The 21,372-nt window shown below is 37.7% G+C and overlaps 5 protein-coding genes and 1 long non-coding RNA gene across 9 annotated transcripts; 3 read left to right on the top strand and 3 right to left on the bottom strand.

The window, feature by feature from the left end:
* Window positions 1-26: 26 nt before the first annotated feature.
* Window positions 27-557, bottom strand: LOC137744188 (uncharacterized). Its single transcript, XR_011069601.2, has 3 exons — window positions 464-557; window positions 194-279; window positions 27-113 (listed from the first exon to the last, which is right to left on the bottom strand). It is a non-coding gene; the product is annotated as an uncharacterized LOC137744188 (long non-coding RNA).
* A 167-nt stretch (window positions 558-724) lies between these two features.
* LOC137744463 (putative glucose-6-phosphate 1-epimerase) lies at window positions 725-3,897 on the top strand. Its single transcript, XM_088678007.1, has 6 exons — window positions 725-1,302; window positions 1,449-1,523; window positions 2,096-2,152; window positions 2,246-2,409; window positions 3,561-3,627; window positions 3,838-3,897. The coding sequence occupies exons 1-6, from the start codon at window positions 1,192-1,194 to the stop codon at window positions 3,895-3,897; spliced, it is 534 nt and encodes a 177-aa protein (XP_088534133.1). The 5' UTR covers window positions 725-1,191.
* Window positions 3,898-3,987: 90 nt separating this feature from the next.
* On the top strand, window positions 3,988-5,630 carry LOC148693403 (uncharacterized). Its single transcript, XM_088678006.1, has 2 exons — window positions 3,988-5,416; window positions 5,590-5,630. Exons 1-2 carry the CDS (start codon window positions 3,988-3,990, stop codon window positions 5,628-5,630), a joined length of 1,470 nt encoding a protein of 489 aa, XP_088534132.1.
* A 3,862-nt stretch (window positions 5,631-9,492) lies between these two features.
* On the bottom strand, window positions 9,493-10,382 carry LOC137730227 (uncharacterized). The gene has a single exon (XM_068469293.2). It carries the CDS (start codon window positions 10,277-10,279, stop codon window positions 9,719-9,721), a length of 561 nt encoding a protein of 186 aa, XP_068325394.2. The 5' UTR covers window positions 10,280-10,382; the 3' UTR covers window positions 9,493-9,718.
* Window positions 10,383-10,556: 174 nt separating this feature from the next.
* Window positions 10,557-13,894, bottom strand: TBL12 (trichome birefringence-like protein (DUF828)). Of its 2 annotated transcripts, none has more exons than XM_068468604.2 (4): window positions 13,233-13,894; window positions 12,563-12,700; window positions 11,681-11,930; window positions 10,557-11,438 (listed from the first exon to the last, which is right to left on the bottom strand). In XM_068468604.2, exons 1-4 carry the CDS (start codon window positions 13,775-13,777, stop codon window positions 11,157-11,159), a joined length of 1,215 nt encoding a protein of 404 aa, XP_068324705.2. In that variant the 5' UTR covers window positions 13,778-13,894; the 3' UTR covers window positions 10,557-11,156. The 2 variants fall into 2 exon arrangements, with proteins under 2 accessions (XP_068324705.2, XP_068324706.2); XM_068468605.2 differs by having other exon boundaries at window positions 10,557-11,415; window positions 13,233-13,862.
* Window positions 13,895-15,190: 1,296 nt separating this feature from the next.
* LOC137728677 (Phosphoglycerate mutase family protein) lies at window positions 15,191-20,355 on the top strand. 3 transcript variants are annotated; one of them, XM_068467409.2, is made up of 10 exons: window positions 15,191-15,392; window positions 16,572-16,639; window positions 16,915-17,022; window positions 17,175-17,254; window positions 18,361-18,523; window positions 19,073-19,147; window positions 19,309-19,397; window positions 19,634-19,753; window positions 19,870-19,914; window positions 19,986-20,355. In XM_068467409.2, exons 2-10 carry the CDS (start codon window positions 16,580-16,582, stop codon window positions 20,101-20,103), a joined length of 858 nt encoding a protein of 285 aa, XP_068323510.1. In that variant the 5' UTR covers window positions 15,191-15,392; window positions 16,572-16,579; the 3' UTR covers window positions 20,104-20,355. The 3 variants fall into 3 exon arrangements, with proteins under 3 accessions (XP_068323510.1, XP_068323512.1, XP_068323511.2); XM_068467411.2 differs by lacking the exon at window positions 16,572-16,639 and having other exon boundaries at window positions 15,203-15,392; XM_068467410.2 differs by lacking the exons at window positions 15,191-15,392; window positions 19,073-19,147.
* The last annotated feature ends 1,017 nt before the right edge of the window (window positions 20,356-21,372 follow it).

The raw sequence follows: 21,372 nt of genomic DNA, 5'->3' as shown, positions 1-21,372 counted from the left end.
AGTGAATATGATAAATTGTTGTATATTTACCAAAACCAGCAAAAAATGCCCAATTAGATTCAAAGAAATCCAGCCTTTTTTCAAGACGAACTTCAGAAAAATTCCATTTGTACCTAAAAGAGTTCAAAAGGAGCATTAGCACACACTTATCTAGGAAATTAGATTAAGCCAAAAAGGTATATGCACCACGTACTCGAAACAGTAATAGGCATACATCCAGGACAGAAGCAGAAAATTTACTGCCTTCCCCACATATGGTATATATCCAGTCACATATACCTGCAGAAGCCATCGATTCTGTCATCCAAAAAGTGGCACATAAGCCATGGAGCATATTGCAATTTGAATATAAACTCCTCTCTCTCTATCGTTCTCTAAGTCTAATAAGTATGAAAACTAAATCCTGTTCCTCCCTTTATGAATCCATACACCCAAATAAATAAAGAATAAAAGATATCTATACCTCTAGGAAGAAACAGGTCAAAAGAAGTACTGAATACACCTGCTCTCCTATACCAATCATGACCCTGCAGATTAAACAGATGCATACACAACTCATGAGATACATAAATATCTATTCAACAAGAAATGTCTGAAATAATAAATATATAAAACAATAACAATAATAAAAACCTTAAGCTCTATTTAAGAATAAGTTAATTACCCTTCTACACCAGCAGGTCTTTCCAAACCAACATCATTTTGTCTGACAGGATTAAGGACTGAATTCTTTTTTGTTTTCAATTTTCCTTTGATGGGTTTTTCGAAAAAGGCATGTTACAGTTGAGAATTTGGTTTTATTCTTTTTTTATGAGTGTTTAATTCAAAGTCGCACAGAAGTGAGGCTGCACAAATTTGGATTTTTTAGCCCTTTTCTTTTACATTCAATTGATTGTATGAATTTTAGGTGGGTGTTGGAGGTTTGCTGTGCAGCTGCCAAGTTTCTCTTCTTGGGTTTTCTGGATTTGGGGTTTTGGTGCTTTAATGACACTTTAAGAGGCATTAGCATCTTGGGGTTGTAAAAGTTGAGATTTTGTAGATCTGAGGAGTAATGGTAGTTGCGTTTCTCTTTTAATGTAAAAGATTACTGCTTTTTCACAAGTTTAGGTGTTTGGTTAAGTTTAGATCTTTGATTGTGTCACTGGGACTTGTTGAGTTGGGAGATGTAGAATTCTGCTTGTTTTTTACAAAATGGGGCATTCAGCAGCAGAATGGGAACATAGGGCAGCCATTGAGATTACAAAAGATAGGAATGGGGTAGAACAGGTGGTGTTTCAGAACCAACAAGGGGCTTCAGCACGGGTGAGATTCGAGAATCTCTTCTTTTCGCCATTGATTAAGTTTCCGAAGGCTATGAATTTAGAGTTTGTCCTCAAATTGTTAGTTCATATACCATGTTGATTTCTGTATTAGTAGGGTTCTTAATGATTTCTCTTCTGATAATATAGGTTAGCTTACATGGAGGACATGTCACTTCGTGGAGGAATAAGCACGGCGAAGAACTCCTGTTCACTAGTAGCAAGGTATAACTTTCCACTTCCTATTGTATATATTTTCCATCCATTTGTTTATTTTCTACAATTTTGTGGCTGTTATAGTTGAGAGCATTTGATTTCGTCTTTTATCGTGGCATGGATGCTATTCTATGTTTTATAAACGTTGTTTGTCTAATTATTCAGACAAGTAATCACAAGATATGTGTGGAACCAGCTTTCAAGGGTTATATCATTTTCCAGGTCAAACTGAAGTTTTCAATTCATATGACTTGGTTGAATGGTGAAGAACTAATATTCTCCGTATAATGGATACTGGACGTAGAAGTAAAACTGGGTTGACTAAGTACTCTGCTTTAGGATAGTCTAATTTGTGCTAGTTCATAGTTTATAACGAGTTTGAATCAGATTTCCGGTTGGATCAGAACTTCGACTGCATTTTATGTTTTATGCAATGTTATGTCCTCATACATAACACAGGAGACTTTGCTGCCGATATTTGGCATAATGCAGTCACCATTACACGAGTAGTTTAATACAGATCTTACCTACTTGAGATATGGATAATAGATTCTTTTTAACATGCGTTCCATCAATCATAGACAATCTCCAAGCCCCCAAAAGCGATGCGAGGAGGAATTGTCATTTGTTTCCCACAGGTATTATCAATTATTCCTGTATAAACAATCCTTTTAAAATGATATAAAAACTGAAAACTCCAACTAATGCTATTACTTAATCCTTTTTTGAAGTTTGGGAACTGTGGATTGCTAGAACAACATGGTTTTGCGAGGAACAAGGTGTGGGCAATTGATGATAATCCTGAAATGCATCAACCAAACGATTCCAATGGAAAATCCTTCATTGATCTACTGCTTAAACCATCTGAAAATGACCTGAAGTGTTGGCCCCATAGGTATGGAGATCTACTAGGATTTTGTAAAGTATGGAGATCTACTTTGGAATGCTATACTATAGTTAACTGGCATTTTGTAAAATATCCTGGATGAAAATTTAGTGAATGATGTATTTGTCGGACTAAGAAATCCTTGGATCAAGTTATGTTGATATAAGTATTTGATGGCTAATGACGTTTAATGTGTGATAAGAAGACAAATTAAATCAACTTTTAAGGGCAAGTTGTGGATTGATTACAATAACAATTCAAGAGATTAAACTCAGGGCAATGTGCCCAAATATTTGTAGTAATTTGTAAGATTGTTACTCCCATTTCAATTTCAATGCTGCTACACCTATGCCAACCCCAATTCCAATTCCAAACCCTCCAATTTTTAGGGCGTTGGACACATGTATTGGAGCTATTAAAATAGAACAATAATGTAATCCTAGTATAAGCAAACACAAATATGGTGAATAATCCTGTTTTCATTATCCTGCTTCTTAGTCCGACATTGCACCAAACGCTTCACTAAGTTAGTCCAGCTTAGTCTAGTCTAAGCCAGTCCAACTTAGTCCCTGCAGCTAGTCCAGTCCGAGACAGTCCGGTGCAACAAACGCACCCTAAAAGCCTAAGGTGGACTCGGTATTCTTTCTCTTGGTGGAAAATTCCTTCTTAGACCAGTTTTCGAGGTGCGCATGGAAAACAGAACGGGTTTAAACTCCTTTTGTATGCTTTATTTCTGGCCACTAAAATCTCTGAAGCTTTTGTCACACTTTGCTTATGGACAGTTGCAGGAACCTCACTTCTCAGTTCTCACCCAAAAGTTGTGTTTCAGTGATACAGTTTGATATCCCTTCTCATAGATGGAGCATTTTTTAGAGTAATATTGGATACAAATGTAATTGGCATGTGCTGTGCACATGGTATTAGATAGGATTGTATGTGTCATGTGCTGTGCACGTGTGATTGATAGCTTACTCTCTAAGTCATTGTCTTAGAGAGAGTTAAAAAGTAGAGTTTTGAGAGATATCTGGTTAGTTTTGTAAAGAGGTAAAAATACAGAATTGTAGAGAGATCTTAGAGAGAGAGATTACATTTGTCTAAAACTGTTCATCTTCTTCATCTTAATATCTGTGAGTTAATTGTTGATTCTTCATTGTGTTAAGATGGTATCAAGAGCCAACATCGCTTGCGCGGGTGCTTGTGTTTTCTGTCGATCCGATTGCTGCTAAGGTGATATTTTTCTTCGCATGTTTACTGAAGTTGGAATTTTTTTTGGGAATTTGAAGGCCGATGCCCTACACGATTATTGTGTAAAGATTTTGTTGATTGAGTTACCTTAAGGCCGATGCCAATGGTGCTCATTGTTTTCTTGTGAATCTGAAGGCCGATGCCACTTATGTTCATGAATTCGTTTATTCTTGTGATTCTTGATTTTTGAAGGCCGATGCCATACCTGTGTTTCTTTCTTTCTTGATCATTTCTGAAGAATATATCGATTGAAGTTGGGTGTTTCTTGCAATTTTGGTATCTGGGTTTTCTTTTTCACATACGAGTGTCTATATTGTTCCGGACTGTTGTTGTTGTGTAATCATGTCGGATTCAGTGAAGATTGAAAATCTGCTGGGTATGCTTACTATCAAGCTTACTGATGAGAATTTCATAAAGTGGAATTTCCAGTTTACGTCTGTTTTACGTGGGTATGACTTGTTTGATCATTTTACTGGTGAATCTATATGTCCACCTAAATTTGTTCTTACTCCTGAGGTGGGTGTTACAACTGAGATTAGTGTTGTCTATAAGGCATGGATTAAAACAGATATGGCTTTGTTGAGTCTTTTAATTGCAACCTTGAGTGATGATGCTATAGAACATGTGGTTGGTTGTAAAACTTCCAGAGAAGCCTGGATAGCTTTGCAAGATCGTTATCTTTCTGTTTCTAGTGCGAGTATCAATCACTTGAAGGCTGAGCTTTACACTCTACAAAAAGGGGGTGATACAATTGATAAGTATTTGTTACGGTTGAAAGGCATTAAGGATCAATTGCAAGCTGCAGGGGAAAAGCTATCTGATAATGATCTTATCATTGCTGCTCTCAGTGGTTTACCTCCTGATTATGATACGATTCGTATGGTAATTTTGGCTAGAGATACTTCCATTTCTTTCAAAGAGTTTCGGGTACAGTTGATTGGTGCTGAGAAGACTATTGAGTCAAGAGTCCAGTCTTTGGTTCAGGGCATGGCTGCTATGTATGTCAGTACCAATTCTTCCACTGGTCCTTCTGACACTAGTGGTTCTTTGTGTTCGAACAATTATGGTTCTTCTTCTCAAGGGGTATCTAATTCTGGGTATGGTTCTAATGGCCCTGGTTCTTCGCAAAATAATGGTGGTTATTCTAGTTATCAGTCTAATGGTCCTAATGGTCATCATGGAGGGAGATCTTATCAGCCTAATAATTTTCGACCCAGAAATAATGGTGGTTACAAACCTTGTTTCCATAATTCAAGATCTGGTACTTCATGGCAATCGTGGTCTGGTAACACTTCTAACAGATATGAGCAGATTCCAGAGTGTCAGATCTGTTCTCGAAAGGGGCATGTTGCTGTTACTTGTCTATATAGGAATGATCCTGGAAATGGTCAGACTGTTCAAGAATGTCAAATTTGTGGGAAAAGAGGTCATATTGCACTCAACTGCAGACATAGATCAAATTATGCTTATCAAGGTCATCAGCCACCTCCCTCTTTGTCTGCTAACTGTGCTTATCAAGGGTTTTCACCTCAGGTTGAAGTACCTATGTGTTCTTCTGCATCACAGTTTCCTTCCTTTCCTCTGAATACACCTCAAACTCATCCTGCTGATTTGTCTGGTATGAATGCACAGAGTTCGAATGCTATTGTCAATGGTGACTCATGGATCATTGATACAGGTGCATCTCATCACATGAGTCCTGATGTTAATGTTCTCAATCAGGCTACTCCATATGAAGGACATGAGAAGATAGTTGTTGGTAATGGTGCAGGTTTGGAAGTCAAACATATTGGCAGTACTGCCTTGTCTACTCAGTCTCATGTTTTACACCTTAAAAATGTTTTACATGTGCCGCTGCTTACTGTCAATCTTTTGTCTGTTAAACAATTGTGCAAGGATAATCATAGCTGGTTCATTTGCGATGATGTTCAGTTTTTTGTGCAGGACAAGGCAACAGGGGTAATTCTATACCACGGAAAGAGTAGCAAAGCAGAGTTGTTTAGAATTCCAGTGCGTGTGTTTCCTACATTGTTCAATTCAGGTGTTGTTTCCTCTGCCTTTTTGGGACATACTGTGAAAAAGTCTTTGTGGCATCGACGTTTGGGTCATCCGTCCAATGACATCCTTGGTGCGATGCTTAAAGCTTCTGATATAGTGTCTAGTCCAGATGAACATGTTCAAGTCTGTTCTCACTGTGTCTGTGGAAAGATGAGTAGATTACCTTTTTCAGAGAGGCTTGATAGGGTAGATATTCCATTTTATAAGATACATAGTGATGTTTGGGGACCATCTCCAGTTCTGTCTATTGGTGGTTATAGATACTATGTTTCTTTTCTAGATGAAGCTACTAGGTTTGTAAGGATTTTTCCTCTTATCAATAAATCAGATGTCTTTGGTGCTTTTGTTAAATTTTGTGCATATGTTGGAACTCAATTCAATGCAAAGATCAAGGTGTTTCAATCTGATGGTGGTGGAGAATTTGTGAATACTTCATTTAAGGCTTATTTAGAGAAGAATGGCATGTTGCATTATATTTCTTGTCCATACACCCCTCAGCAAAATGGTATGGCTGAGAGGAAGCATCGTCATTTGCTTGAAACAGCTATTACTCTTTTGTCAGTGGCTAAATTACCACACAGGTTCTGGTATTATGCTGTTGCTCATGCTGCTTTCTTGATTAATAGAATGCCTTGTAAGGTTTTGCAAATGGTTTCTCCATTTGAACAATTGTATGGCAAGAAACCTGTATTGACTACTTTGAAGGTGTTTGGTTCGGCTATATATCCTTATCTTCGCCCTTATAATGTCAACAAACTGCAATCCAGATCTGTCAAATGTATTTTTCTGGGGTACTCGAATGGTTATAAAGGCTCTCTGTGTTATAATTTGGTCACAGACAAGATTCTTATTTCTCGCCATGTGTTGCATGATGAAAGCTCCTTTCCTTATGAGGAGATGCTCAGTTTGCAGACCTCTGGTTCATCCTCCTATTCTATTCCTGTTCGACCAGTGGTGATGTATTTCCCAGCTTCACAAGACAGTTCTCAGCTATCTGCTAATATTGACACTTCTCCTAGTGTTTCTTCCAGTTCTTTAGCTAATCAACAATTGTCTACAGCTTCTCCAAGTACAAGCACACCTTCATCTGCTAGTCCTAGTTCAGAATTTAGAACTGCTGCTACTCTTTCCGGTCCCGATTCCTTGTTGCCTGTCCCTCAACCAAGCTCAGTTCCCAGTTCCATGGCTTCACAGGGAATTCAAACCAGACTGCGCACGGGCACTATCACTCGCAAGGATTACTCTGCTCTTACTACTGTCTTTCCTCAAGTTTATTCCTTAAATCTTGCAGATGCTGCTCATTTTTCAGGGGGTTTTACCTTCATTGCTGACATTACGGATGTGTCTGAGCCATCCAGTTTTAAACAAGCTTCTCAAATTCCTCAATGGCAGTTGGCAATGCAAGAGGAATTTGATGCTCTTCAATCTCAGGGTACTTGGATTCTAGTTCCTAATTCTGGGGAAAAGCATGTTATAGGCAGTAAATGGGTGTACAAACTTAAGCGCAATAGTGATGGGTCTATTTCTAGATTTAAGGCCCGGTTGGTAGCACAGGGTTTTAATCAAGAACATGGTGTTGATTATATGGAGACCTTTAGTCCTGTAGTTCGCCATACAACTGTGAGATTGATTTTAGCATTAGTTGTCACCTCCAAGTGGGAACTTCGACAGTTAGATGTTAAAAATGCTTTTTTACATGAGGAATTACAAGATGAGGTTTATATGAAACAACCTCAAGGATTTGTTGATCCTACGCTCCCTACACATGTCTGTAAACTGGTGAAATCATTGTATGGTCTCAAACAAGCTCCTCGAGCTTGGAATGACAAGTTCACTGGTTATCTCCTCGCACTTGGTTTTCAAGCTTCTCTTTCGAATTCCAGCTTATTTGTGCAGACCAAAGGTGATCAGGTTGTTATTTTACTGTTATATGTTGATGATATTATCATCACAGGATCCAATTCTGAGCTGGTGCAATCTGTGATTACTAATCTTAGTATGGTATTTGACTTGAAGGATATGGGGAGGTTATCTTATTTTCTTGGTCTTCAGATTACTTACAAGTCCAATGGTGATCTGTTTATCAACCAAGGGAAATATGCTAAAGATCTTATACATAAGGCTGGTATGGATGATTGTAAATGTTGTTCCACCCCTTGTAAACCTCATAATCAGATTCTAACCACTGATGGTTCCTTGTTGTCTGATCCTACCTTGTATCGCAGTTTGGTAGGGGGTTTGCAGTATCTTACCTTTACTCGTCCAGATATTGCTTTTGCAGTTAACACTGTATGTCAATACATGAGTAATCCAACTGATGTGCATCTTGCCATGGTTAAGAGGATTCTGCGCTATTTGCAGGGTACAGTTTCTAATGGTTTGACATATGTTTCTGGTGGATCTGTATCAGTGAATGCCTATAGTGATTCTGATTGGGCAGCTGATTTGAATACTAGGCGTTCTATCACTGGTTATGTGGTGTTTTTGGGGGACAATCCGATCTCTTGGCAATCAAAGAAGCAGTCTTCTGTTTCTCGGAGTTCCACAGAGGCTGAATATCGTGCTTTAGCTCATACCACTGCAGATATTGCTTGGATTCGGTTACTTCTTAACGATTTACATGTGTGTCTGTCCTCTCCTCCAGTTCTTTACTGTGACAATCAATCTGCAATTGCTCTCAGTTTGAATCCTGTCCAACACTCTCGGATTAAACATTTAGAAACTGACTATCATTTTGTTCGGGAAAGGGTCCAAGCAGGGGATCTCTCCATTCAGTATCTGTGTACCAAAGATCAAATTGCAGATGTGCTCACCAAAGGCTTGCACGGACCTGATTTTATGAGGCATTGTTTCAATCTTAAGTTGGGTTATCCCTCTTAAGATTGAGGGGGGGTATTGGATACAAATGTAATTGGCATGTGCTGTGCACATGGTATTAGATAGGATTGTATGTGTCATGTGCTGTGCACGTGTGATTGATAGCTTACTCTCTAAGTCATTGTCTTAGAGAGAGTTAAAAAGTAGAGTTTTGAGAGATATCTGGTTAGTTTTGTAAAGAGGTAAAAATACAGAATTGTAGAGAGATCTTAGAGAGAGAGATTACATTTGTCTAAAACTGTTCATCTTCTTCATCTTAATATCTGTGAGTTAATTGCTGATTCTTCATTGTGTTAAGAAGTAATACCTCCTCTTTCTATGTAACAGTTGACCTTCACCGTACATGCAGCTTGAAGCATTTTTTACAGGAGCACTGTTAGCGGAAACAAATTCCCGGACTCAGATTGAAGCTGTTAGCCGGTACTGAAGTTCTTTTAGTTTCAAACTTCAATTAGTGTTTCTGGTTTCGAGCTTGTGTCACTGAACTTTGCATTTGTGAAAAGCAATTTTGGGAAACTTGATAGAATACAGCTACCGGTGAGCCAAGCACCAAATGGTCCCTAATGCATTTATGTATGAAAATAGGTAACTTAGTTATGCCTATGCATTTTATTCCTTTCACTCTTGGCTGGTTTTATTGTAATGAACACTGATAATAACAGCGATAGGCCGCCGTGTTGGACTCGCTTTACATAAAGTGTAAGAGTAGGATTGCTTCTATCACAAGGAGGAGGTTTTCTACTGTTTAAACAGCTTCCCGCCTTGTCGAAACAGGCTTGGAGTGATGCTTTTTTATTTTTGCTTCTCCTCCCGACAATTCCTGACTTCGCCACTAAAGGTATGGTAAGATATTTGGGGAAATTGCATCCATGTGGGTTATCAGTTTGTATATAGAAAATCATTCCGGACTAGTTATCAAATGAAGATTGCCTCTCTCATCAAATTTCATATGTTTTTCCAATTTTGATGTTTCATGCTCCCCAAAGAAATTCTCATTTACGTGGATTTACAATGCTATTTGAACTTTGATAACGAAAAACCATGTTTCTGGATAACAAATTAAAATGAATGACCGATGAAACTGAAATCCAAAACAAAAGTGAAAAATGAAAAGTGATGGATGGATGGATGGATCGATCTAACTGTCGTCGTCAGAGAAGCCCATCATTCTCTTGAAACCAGGAAACAGAACAGAAACAGCAGAAGAAGAAGACGATTTCGAATTCGCAGGTTTAGGGTTTTGTTCCTGGACATGTTCCTCCACCAACTGCTTTACGGACTTTGCAGACAGCGGGTGGAAATTGACACCCCACACCGAAACAAACCCTTTCACCAAAACCATCTTCTCCTCCTCCTCCAACTTCCCCCATTTCTTCTTCACCTCCTCCGAATTCGAACCCACGAATTGGCAGAGCTCCGCGAAGAGGAGCTGCCTGCTCTTGTTCATGGCCTCCTCCCTCTGCGCCAAGAGACTGTTCATCTTGGACAAATCCGACGCAAGCTCCACGTCACTCATCACGTCATTGTTGCTGCTGCTGCTGCTGCTGCCGCCGCCGCTGCTGGTGCAGTGGATTGTTCGGGTTTTGGGTCTTGTGGAGGTGCTGAGATGGGATTTGGATATGGAGGGGAAGGGATTGGTGTGCAGTTTCGGAGGTTGGTGGGGGAGTTTTGGGGAAAGGAGATGGATTCTCAACGCCATTTTCAGAGGAGTTTAGGCTGTTTGATGTCTTTAAGGTTGAGAATTCGGAAGAAGGAAAGGAACCAGGAAGTAGTACGGCTAATGAGATGCTGTTGCAGATTTCTGATTTGGGTCTAATACCCTGAGTTTTTGGGCCACAGCCCAGATGCTAACATCTTTTGTGGCCCTTGCCCTGTTATATTATATGACGTCCAATCCAAAAAGTTGATAATATCCGCGATACAATCGATATTTTGTAGAACACATAACAACAAGTGTAAGGATAAACGCTCTCGAGTGATAAACAACATACATACAAACACAAGTATACTTTTACAATATCATTCCGCTATACCAGCTACTGTTTAATTTAAGTGTACAGAGTTCAAGTACGGCATACAACAGCCTGTAACATATGAATTGATTTGCATTTCTTTAGAAAACAAGCATTTAAGCAGCAAAGAGTTTGAATTACAAACATAAACCCGATCCTGAATGCTTGATAATTCTGTTTTAACCTAGAGGATCGAGAAAACCATGATCTATCCAGGAACTACCTTCTCTGACTCCGGAAATAATTTCAATGAAAAATGAAGAAATTTGATGCCTCTCACTTGTTACAAATTTTTTCTTCACGGTCTGGTTGTTACAGTTTCAGTGGAATCTGTACCGTGTCATTCTCCTTCACAACAGAGGGAACAGAAAGTCGCCTTCCTCCATAAAAAAGATGTCAACAAATTTCCAATTAAAATTGTGCCGTGATCGTATGCACCCAATGCCCCACTTTATCTCGGCCTACTTTGTGTTACAAAAGAATTGGCTGATTCTGTTCAACCCGGCTTCCACAAAAGTCATCCTTGTATGTAATTTCCAGTCTACATGTACCAAGTGTTGTTCATCATCCCAACTCCAACCCAACATGGATCAGCTCTGATAATATGTCAACCCATGTATCCGGTACGCCAGGTAAGCACCAGTGCATGCAGTCCTGGCCCCAGACTGAAACGGCATCCTTCTGTCCCAACCAAATCGCTGGATGGGCATCCGCTCTGAATTCACTCAGTTGAGTCAGGTCAAGCAGTTGAATATCGGTTCCTTGTAATGCTCCTTCAATCAGACGATTCAGCAGTCTTTCTTCTTTGTTTGGTCCATTGTTGCTGGGGTCAAACCACAAGTCAAGCTGTTGAGGCATTACTATGAGTTTATCAAGAAAACACTCTAAACAAAAATCAAAGGAAAAAAATGGAAGTACAAGATCTGGTTTCATTTTCAAGCCATTGTTTGATTCTGAATTGTTGGTGACATGTTCCAAAAAATATCAAATTCAAAAGAAAATCATAAAATTTTACGGTTTTGTTTCACAATGGGCAGGTGTATGAAACCATGGTCAGTGGTATAAGGGTAGCCATAATGAATTCATACCTGCTGCTCCTCAAGGGGCTTATTGAACAAGCAACTGCCGTTCTGATTCCAATCACCTCCATAAAAATGCCTTGGAGATTGTAAACGCCATATCTTGAGTGTCTTGTGAGGAACTTTGTTTTGTATGTATGGTACCATATTCTCAAGAACAACTTTAAATCCATCTAATATATCAAGGGGAGGTAGTATTGGTTTGCCCGCATGATAAAAAGTGAGAGAACTCTCTTTTGGAAACTTATCAGAATTCCACCTAGTTAAGCACAAATTCTTCAGATGCTGTTTTATGCAGAATATGAACTGATAACAGAGGCCAGACATGTAAACAAAAACTAATGAGGTGCTAGCTCAAAGTAACAAACTCAACAGGAGATTTGAGTGTAGCACAAGTGTGTTCAATATCAAATGAATCCTAATTTTAGGGCCACCGACCCTTTTAACCCATATGATGTCCTTTTCGGGAGATAGAGGAAATGCTTCCCCGTATACACCAATTAGGATTACTGTAGGATACTTGTAAAGCGAGCTTTCTGATTTTCCTTTTTTTAAAAGTTTTTCAATTACTTGAAGTTATTTATGTTCCTTTCAAAAACCAGACTGTAACCTCTCTTTCTGTGTGAGTGTGTGTGTATTTTATAAATAAATAAATTCTTTTTTATCTCTATGTCCACTACCTTTTCCTGGCATTCATTAATCAATTTAATCTCATTGATGATTAGGGTTAGAATGGGCCATTTCATCAATCAAATAGACTACTGAAGAGGACCATACAATATACGATGCTACAGAAACTACAATATACGATGCTTTAAAAAAGATATCAATAAATAAATCAATTCGTTAATCAACAGATTTGGTGAATTATCAGAAGGAGAAGGGTATTACCAGTGCCCTGTATTGAAAACTAGGACATCATAAAAATCAGCAATGTTGGCCCAATCATTGGCAGGAATATCAACATCTACTCGATAAGTTCCTTTCAATCCATCTTCATCCCCACCCGCAGTCTGTTTTGGTTGCCACCTTGATTCAATCAGCTATGAGCATGTGAGGTTTCCATTTTCATAACTCGTTTACACGAAAAATGAAACTCAGAAAAAAGACAGTAAACAGTATTCCAGATTAAAATTCCAGTTTAGGGAAAAACTAAAACCACCACCGGTCCCCCGTAAAACTCAAGGAAACCCAATACCGAAATGCACAAGCAAGACTAAATCAAAGTTTCCCATGACTTCATTCAAGTCGATCTACATATGTCTAGCATGCATTTCGACATACAAAATTAAGAAGCTCAAGGTTAGATCCAGAAACTTCCTAATGTCAGTGCCAACGAAAGCCCGAAAATGCTTAATCTAACACAGAGTTGCATTCTTTTAATAGAATAGACCAAACATCAAACTGGTTTACAACAACAAATTCACAATCCAATCAAAGACCACAATCCTAGATGGTTAAAAAGGTCAATGCAAGGCGCAACGCATGTTCATAAATCAAACAAAATAGCAAAAACAAACAATCCCATGAAATTAGTTGATACAAAACTAGGATATCTTACTCATATTTAGCGAGCAACACTGCCCGATGATACCCCACCGTAACGTTGAACTTGGGAAAATAAGCTCCTCTCCAAGCCCCCTTCCTCTTCCACTTCTTAGCACCCGCATCAGCCACTCTCAGAATGCACAAAAACGACACCAAAAAATTCTCATTCAGCGAGTCGCCGACGAACCCAATATTCCTGTTCCTCATCCGACCCAGAAACCGTGCCGGGTCGATCCGATGCAAGACGCAACCTTGAGGGACCCATTTCCAAGAATTGATGATTCCCATGTTGTCCCTCTTGTTCCTGAGGCAGTTCCAGGAGTTTCTATGAAATGGGCAGGTCTCATCGTACATGGGTCTGCGGTTGGGGTCTTGGACCCAATGACCTTTGAAGAAATTGCAGGAGGGTAAAGTGGGGAACTTGTTGGATGGAGGGGTTGGTGGAGAGGGTGGGTGGAAGGGGAGGAGTGAGGAGTAGAGGAAGAGGAGGAAGAGGGTCAGTAGAATAAGCCATGGGAAGAGGGGAGAGAGGAGCTTGGGTGGCATTGTTAGAAGCATCTGTCATCTGTTGCTATTTTTGAGAAAAAAAGAGGTACACCAATGGCTTTTCAGTCTTTGCAAAAACCGGCCGAAGGTGCTTTTCTATTGAATTCAGCCCTCTTCTTCCTTTTGAGCAAATTGCAACCAACCCCTTGACCAAGATCATTTAACTCTTAGCCCCGTTTGGAATTTTACTTTTCATCCAACGTTTTTTAATTTTAAATTTAAACAATAAAAGTGTCCGGTAAAGTAAAATTACTTGCTTATTTTAAAAGAAACAACCTTTAGCTTTCAAAAATATCTTATAAGTTGCTTTTAAAAAATATTTTCATAAAAATTGGAATTGAGCCTCTATGAATTTTTTGATTTTACACAATGATATATCTACCCAAGGAGTTGGAAGGATAATATCAAAGATCTGTATTTATGATACCATGCAATTTGTGCGACCAGATATATAAACAATACGCGTGAGATTAGCCGCTTCAATAGGATCTTTTATTATGGTATTGGTTTTTTGACTTTTGAACTCCTTTTCACAAGTTCTCTACTTCTTTTTGGTACGCCCCAAAAAAAATTTGGCTTATAAGAAAAACATGTCATGTTCGTCTCAAAAACTTATGGTGTAATACATTAGGCTCACTAATATGAAGTTTAACAAATTGCAAGCTTTGAGATTCTAAACAGTCTATCTCGTTCCTAAAAAAAAAAAGAGTTGAAATGTCCGAAATAATCTTGTAGGGGTTTGGGGAGTTAGAAAGCCCGAAATAACCTTGAAGCCAATTTATGTGCAAAGTACATGGTTTATTTGGATGAAAAACTTAACGTAGTTAGGATAAGATGACAAATTAATGATTTTGGAAAGTTAATGACAAATATCTTAAAATTTTATTCTATATAACAATTTAAAAAAGGTGTATTATTTCATATAACATTTAATTTTCTATAGATTTATCAAATGTTTAACATTTTTAAAAGTTTAAATTCTTTTATAATTTTGGCCCACATGGCTTACAATGCAATCTAATTGGGTCTTATCATGTCATCTTTTGACCACAATAATGTTAAGTAAGCCCAATTTTTAAATTAATTTTGCAAATTAAATGATATGTTGCTAATAGAAAATAAACACGTTAAGTGATATTCCGATAAATAACAATCACATTAAAAATATTGCCTACCTAGCATTATTCTTTTGACAAATTTGTTTGTGGACATGGACTGTATGGGCAAAATGGAATTAAATTTAAGTTTCAGGGTTTCCAATCGCACAATTTAAGTTTCATGGACAAAGCGCGATTGACTTTGACGTTGAGAATGTCTTTGAGGTTCACAAGGGGTTGCCGTAAATACGAATAAAAAAAATAATAAAAAAAAAGGAGGCTCCTGTTTTAGAGTTTACAATCTACAAGAGAGATGAAACCGTGTCCAAAAGTTTAAGAAAAAATTGGGAGGTACAGACAGACTGTCGGTCTCTCACTTGGAGTGGAGACTAGAAAGCAGGATTCTGAATCCCACTCTTACAGATATCACCATCACTGCTCCTCCTCTTTAACATTCCTCTCTTTCCCCACTGCCCAGATATCACCATCCTTCTGCCGTTTGCTTATCTTCACTGTCTGTCCCTGCCCTGGTAAACTCTCCCATCTCCAAACTATTCTCATATTCATAGCATATATTTTCAATTCTTAACTTGCAATTTGTTTTTGGTGAATTCTTTAACATGGGCTTGTTTTAATTTCCCAGATTACTTTATGATTTGGATAATAGTATCTTAGATGGTTGTTTGGTATCTTTGATTTATGAATTTGGATGGTAAGATCCTGGCTTTATTAGAATTACATCGTCAAATTCTCCAATCCAAACTGCACGAATGATTTTGGTTTTGGATCATCTCATTGGGGAATGGCGATCTGTCCCCAAACTTTTTTGGCCTGAAGTAACTGGGTTGACGTTGAACTGTTAAATATGCTTTCTTTTTTCATTTTTCTGGTTGAAATCCACTGCTCACGATTATTTAAGAAAGTGAGAGATAGTGATTGCTGTTGGTTTTTCCAGAGATTCATTCTCATTTGTTTTATGTTCAATTGTTTTTAACCCAATTTATAGTTTATCGAGTGCTCAATGTGAGAGCCAAGGCTTGTAAGTGGAGACAAAATCACTATAGAGGCAGACAAAATTACAATTTCGAAGTTTTCGCATAAAATCTGTGTATGACAGTGGACTGAGTTCTCAATGATAGTTTATGATTTGCACTTTCAATGGTGATTGCACCCGATGCTTAACAGTGTACAGTACTAGTTCATGACATTTGATAAAATGCACTTTGGTTGGTGCTACTACCTGATTCTTGACAATACACTGTTCTATAGCACTTCACTTCCATAACTCCGCATGTACTGTGACAGGCTTCTGTTGTAGGTAATTTACTCCTAGGAAGAATATGTCCTAGTAACTACAATTTTTTTCCCCAAAGTCTTCACTAGTGTATCAATCGAAAACCGATGAATTTGAAAAGAGTTAATAGTTCTTGGAGATTTGGGTTCTGCAACAAATAATGATTTTGAAACAGTAACATGCCGTGTTATTAAAATTTTTACTGTAATGGCTGATTGTAAGATCTATGAAATTTGTGGTCGAACTTCTCATGGGCTAAAGCTACAAACGCACATGAATCTCTTCTTTAACATGTGATTTTTATCATTGCCAAGCTTCAAATTCTCAAGCTACAGCTATATACTTATGCCTATAATTTTCACCAAATACTGGATTGAAGTCCTTATTTTGATTGTACTCTCATTCTATGGTTAAGCTGCATATATGGAGAATGGTTCGGGTCCAAGTTTGTTTCCGCTGCACCGAAGCAAAACCCTTCACCTGGTTGGTACCGACTTTGATTTTGGATTTGCATACAGTTTGTTGTAGATTTGAAGCCGTACTTTTCTTTGGTTTGAGGTTTTGAGAGTGAATCCCACATTGATTGGAGGAGGGGCCTTGCATGGGCTTATAAGTAAGTTGGGCTACTCCCCATATTGCCAATTGGTTTTATGGTGGAACCTCAACTTTCTTCGTTAGGGCATTCAAGATTGTCTTCCTTATGGTCTTTTTGTCTCACGAAATCATTGCATTGTGGTCTTACAAATCCATTCATCCAGGTGAGGCATGGACAAGGAATCCACAATGTAGAGGGAGCTAAGAACTACAAAGCATACATGAAACCTGAATATTTTGATGCACAACTTACTCCACTAGGCTGGCAGCAGGTGGGAAGAAAATCATGGACTTTTTCTTCTACAGATGCTATGTTACGAAAACTTAGAGAACTACAAAGCCTGTAACGATATTTTCCTACTACAAACAACAGACATTGTCATCAAAGATAATTTTATGAATTGTTTTGTTGCTATGGTGGCAGGTTGATAATTTGCGTAAGCATGTTCATGAATGTGGGCTTTCCAAGAGGATTGAGTTGGTCATCACATCTCCTTTGCTAAGGTACTTATGCCATAGTTGTGGAATCTAGCCTACCTCTGTCTTTTTGTTTCCTGGATAGTGCTTCTTATTCATCTCTCTATATTTTGTTGAAATATTTTCAGCTTGAAAGGTTGAGTGCAACAAACAAAATCATTGTAGAAAAGGATCCGTTTCGTGAATTTTCTCATGGAAAAAAAATTGAAAAACTGTAAAGGCGTAATCTGGTTAGTTGGACTAAGTTGTATGTATACAGGAGCTTGAGAGGAGAGATGAAACGAAAAGGTTGGGTTGTACTTGTATTCAAGAATCTTGGTCTTAACAGTAGTTTTTAGAGTTGAAAATATGGTAATTTGGGGGGTCATTTGGATATTAAACTGTAATTTCTTCTGTCAAGAGATTTTTGTTTATTAGGTTTTTGGTTAGCATATAGAAACAATTTCGAAGTTGTATAACATAACTATTTCTTTTCAGAGAAATTTTTGGCGTATGATTTCGGGACCTGGGTATTATATTCTTACTATGACATGAATAGACACTGGTAGTCAGTGACAGCAACTCCCAGAGTTCTTGGTACAAGATGACAAACAACAACAACAAGGCCTTTTCCCACTAAGTGGGGTCGGCTATATGAATCCTAGAACGCCATTGTGCTCGGTTCTGTGTCACGTCTTCCGTTAGATCCAAGTACTTTAAGTCTTTTCTTAGAGTCTCTTCCAAAGTCCTTCTAGGGCTTCCTCTACCCCTTGGTACAAGATGACATAAGTATGAAAATAACTTCTTTTATTTATGATTAGGAATTCACAGATTAAATGATAACTAGTACTTAGGGTTGTAGAGGTTATCGCAAATGGAGCCTTTTCTTAGTTATTTTATGTTGAAAAGATGATATAATTTGAACCAAATCTTAAATTATCTTTTCTTCCAAGCTACTGAAAAGAAAAGAAATATATTACATTTGTTTCATTGTTATTAAGCTTGGTTTTTCTGGAACTTTCTTTGTTAATGCAATAGCCAAGTTACAATTGATGAACTTGCTTAATCTGATCAGGAAGATTCTTCCTCCCTGGAGGAACATTTCCATTTTTAGATTCTGTTATGCTGTAATTAAAGTTGATTTGACTGAATAGGACTCTGCAAACGGCTGTTGGAGTATTTGGAGGCGAGGGTTACAAGGATGGAATGGACGTACTGCCTCTAATGGTGGAAAATGCAGGAAATAGTGAACGCCCTGCAATTTCAAGTCTCAACTGCCCACCAATCATTGCAGTAGAGCTTTGTCGAGAACATTTGGTATGTCTGTTAAGAACGAAAATGTTTTGACTTTTTGATGTTATTTTTTATTTGAACTGAACTTGAGTGAATCCTCAATTAAAAGGGCGACCCCAAGCCTACAAGGCTCCTTGCTTTGCGAGGGTCGGGGGAGGAACGTCTATCCTCAATTAAAAGGGTGAATCCTCAATTATTGCACATTATTAACCTAGTGGCTATCTCCAATATCTATGGAAGAAAGCTAAGTTGCTATCTCCAATATCTATGGAAGAAAGCTAAGTTTTCTTAGGCAGGTTTGTTTATTTGATTTGTCCCTTGATAGTTACATTGCTGTGATGTAGTGTGGGTTAACTTGGCTTTTCTTTGCCAAGTATTTTTTAATGTCATAATTTTTCTTATCAAGTTGATTAGAATAGATGCCAGAAAAACTTTTTAAATTTATTTCTGTATGTTAAACTAGAAATTGTTAGAACTCATAGTGAACTTGGTTCTTAGTAGAGTTGGTGCGTAGTCTTGATGTTATATTGATGCTCAGGGCTTTAAATTTGTGTTGTAAATTTCTGGTTGCAGGGCGTTCATCCATGTGATAGCAGGAGGAATATCAGCGACTATCAGTTTCTATTTCCTGCTGTTAATTTTTCTCTGGCAAGTAGTTGGATAGATAACGATAACTGGGGGAGGAATTAGTGGTTATAAGTTACATTATGGTGCTTTTCATCTTTTGGTTGCTGTACATTTGGATGTTATAATATTTTTCAATATTTTGTTATCAATATGCGTATGCTTATAGTCTTTATATTTTACAGATAGAAACTGATGAGGATATATTGTGGGAGGCCGATGTGAGGGAGACGACAGAGGAAGTTGCAGCTAGGGGAATGAAATTCATGAACTGGTATCTTATCTTGTAACCATCAGAAGCAAGAAGCTCATCATATGGAGCACATGCTCCGTTGGTGTTGCTATATTTTGTCGCTTCCACAAAATTTTGAGTTTTAAAGTTTATCAGCCCATTTGAGGCTCATCCTCCATAAGATCGATACATTTTTTTTTACTTGTTTTCTTGTATCATCAAACTTATATGGGTTTGAATTGATATGCGTTTGGTGCCTTCTTCTGGTCACTTCACAGGTTGTGGACAAGGAAAGAGAAAGAAATAGCGATTGTTACTCATAACGGGTTCTTGTTTCACACGCTAAATGCACTAGGAAATGATTGTCATCCTTCGATGAAAAAAGAAGTGTCCACACAGTAAGTGCACTCCATACAAGAATCACAAGCTTAGTAGATGTTTAAATACTACTAAAGTTAGGCACTTATTTTCACAATTGTCATGCCAACATTCGTATTCTTTTATGTCCTTGCAGCTTTGCAAATTGCGAACTTCGCTCCATGATCATTGTTGACAGAAGGTGAGTTTGTGATTTACGCAAGGGTTCCCTTATGTTTGATTAGGATTCTTATATTTCTGTTTGTTCTCCAGTATGACAGGGTCAGATTTATCAACAACTGATTATCCAGGAAAGATTCCTCCGGGGCCGGATCTCCCTAGTGATGTTGCTGATGAAAAGAAGTGTGAGAACGAAAAGGTCCGAACTTAGCGTAAATAGCAATAGAGAAAGGAAGCTGCCAGAAGTTGTGAACAAATTTGGATATTGTCCATGAAAAAGATCGCAGCACAGGGTTGCGTTTTATGAGACCTGTATGGTTGATGCTGGGAAATGGTTATTTCAAGTACAAACAGCAGTGTCCTGTAATCGGTATCAGCGTATTCGTCTTTGAACTATCTCAGCATTTGCTCATTTTATAGACAAAATTGTTCTACGCTTCTGTAGTATGATTGCCAAACCAAATTCTCTCTCTTTTCACACTCCCTTTTACCTCCCACACGTCCTTGTTAATTTGTCTATTAATATTCTTTAATTCATTCGATTCAACGGTCAGAAATTGAGAAGGGTGTGAAAGAAGTAAAAATGGGTGTTAGATAACACCATCCAAAATTAATTACCAAGTTTCAATTTGAAAAGCTAATTTCTCAACCTGGACGGATAACGTGAAAGTCCAAATCATTTCAAAGTGATCTGTATTGCTTTGTTGTACTTTGAACACATGTAACAACTTTCATGCAAGTGGAATGTTGAAATTCAATTTATTTATTTATTTATTTTAATTGAAAATTAAAAGTAGTTATCAAACAAGTTTTATGTCTTAAGCTTTCAATTTAAAAACTAAAAGTAACTGCTAAACAAATTTTAAGCTTTCAATAAATTGAAAATTGGAAATTAATAATTGAAAACGAAATAGTTATCAAACGATTCTTAAATATACTTTGTTCAATTTTGTTTATGCGATGTGCCTTGTAACATGACCTTTTGTGGAAAGAGAGAATATATTCACACATCCCAAATCACTTCTCTCAAACCCTTCTAAATTTTTAATATTTTCTATACATCACTAACACTTGATAGAAAAATATTAAAATATTAAAAAAGTGTGGGAGGAGTAATTTGGACTGTGTGAATATAATCTCCCATCATGAAAAGGTTAGTTTGTATTCAACACCATCGAGGTTCTTGAAGGATCCACTTAACTTGGATCCTACTTTTGTGTTTTGTTTTTTGTTTTTTTTTTTTTTAACATACGATAGTATCTACACTACGGGGTGAGAGAATATGCTAAGTCTCACAATGGGTCTGCCAGTATAAATGTGGTTCAACTTCGCCTTTTGCGAGAATCGAACCTAAGACCTCTCACTTACAAGTGAAGAGAATTCTACTTTTGTTTTAAAATTTCATAAATTTGTTTAATGCATTTGCCTTAACTGAATTATTACTTGAGGTAACATTCTACGTACTTGTGCTCTCTTGTAC

This window comes from Pyrus communis, chromosome 10 (assembly GCF_041283825.1).
Source record: "Pyrus communis isolate YQ-2024b chromosome 10, ASM4128382v1, whole genome shotgun sequence".
In the NCBI taxonomy this organism is placed as follows: domain Eukaryota; kingdom Viridiplantae; phylum Streptophyta; class Magnoliopsida; order Rosales; family Rosaceae; genus Pyrus; species Pyrus communis.
The sequence above is the reverse complement of the archived record's forward strand: the minus strand, read 5'-3'. Positions and strand labels throughout refer to the sequence as shown.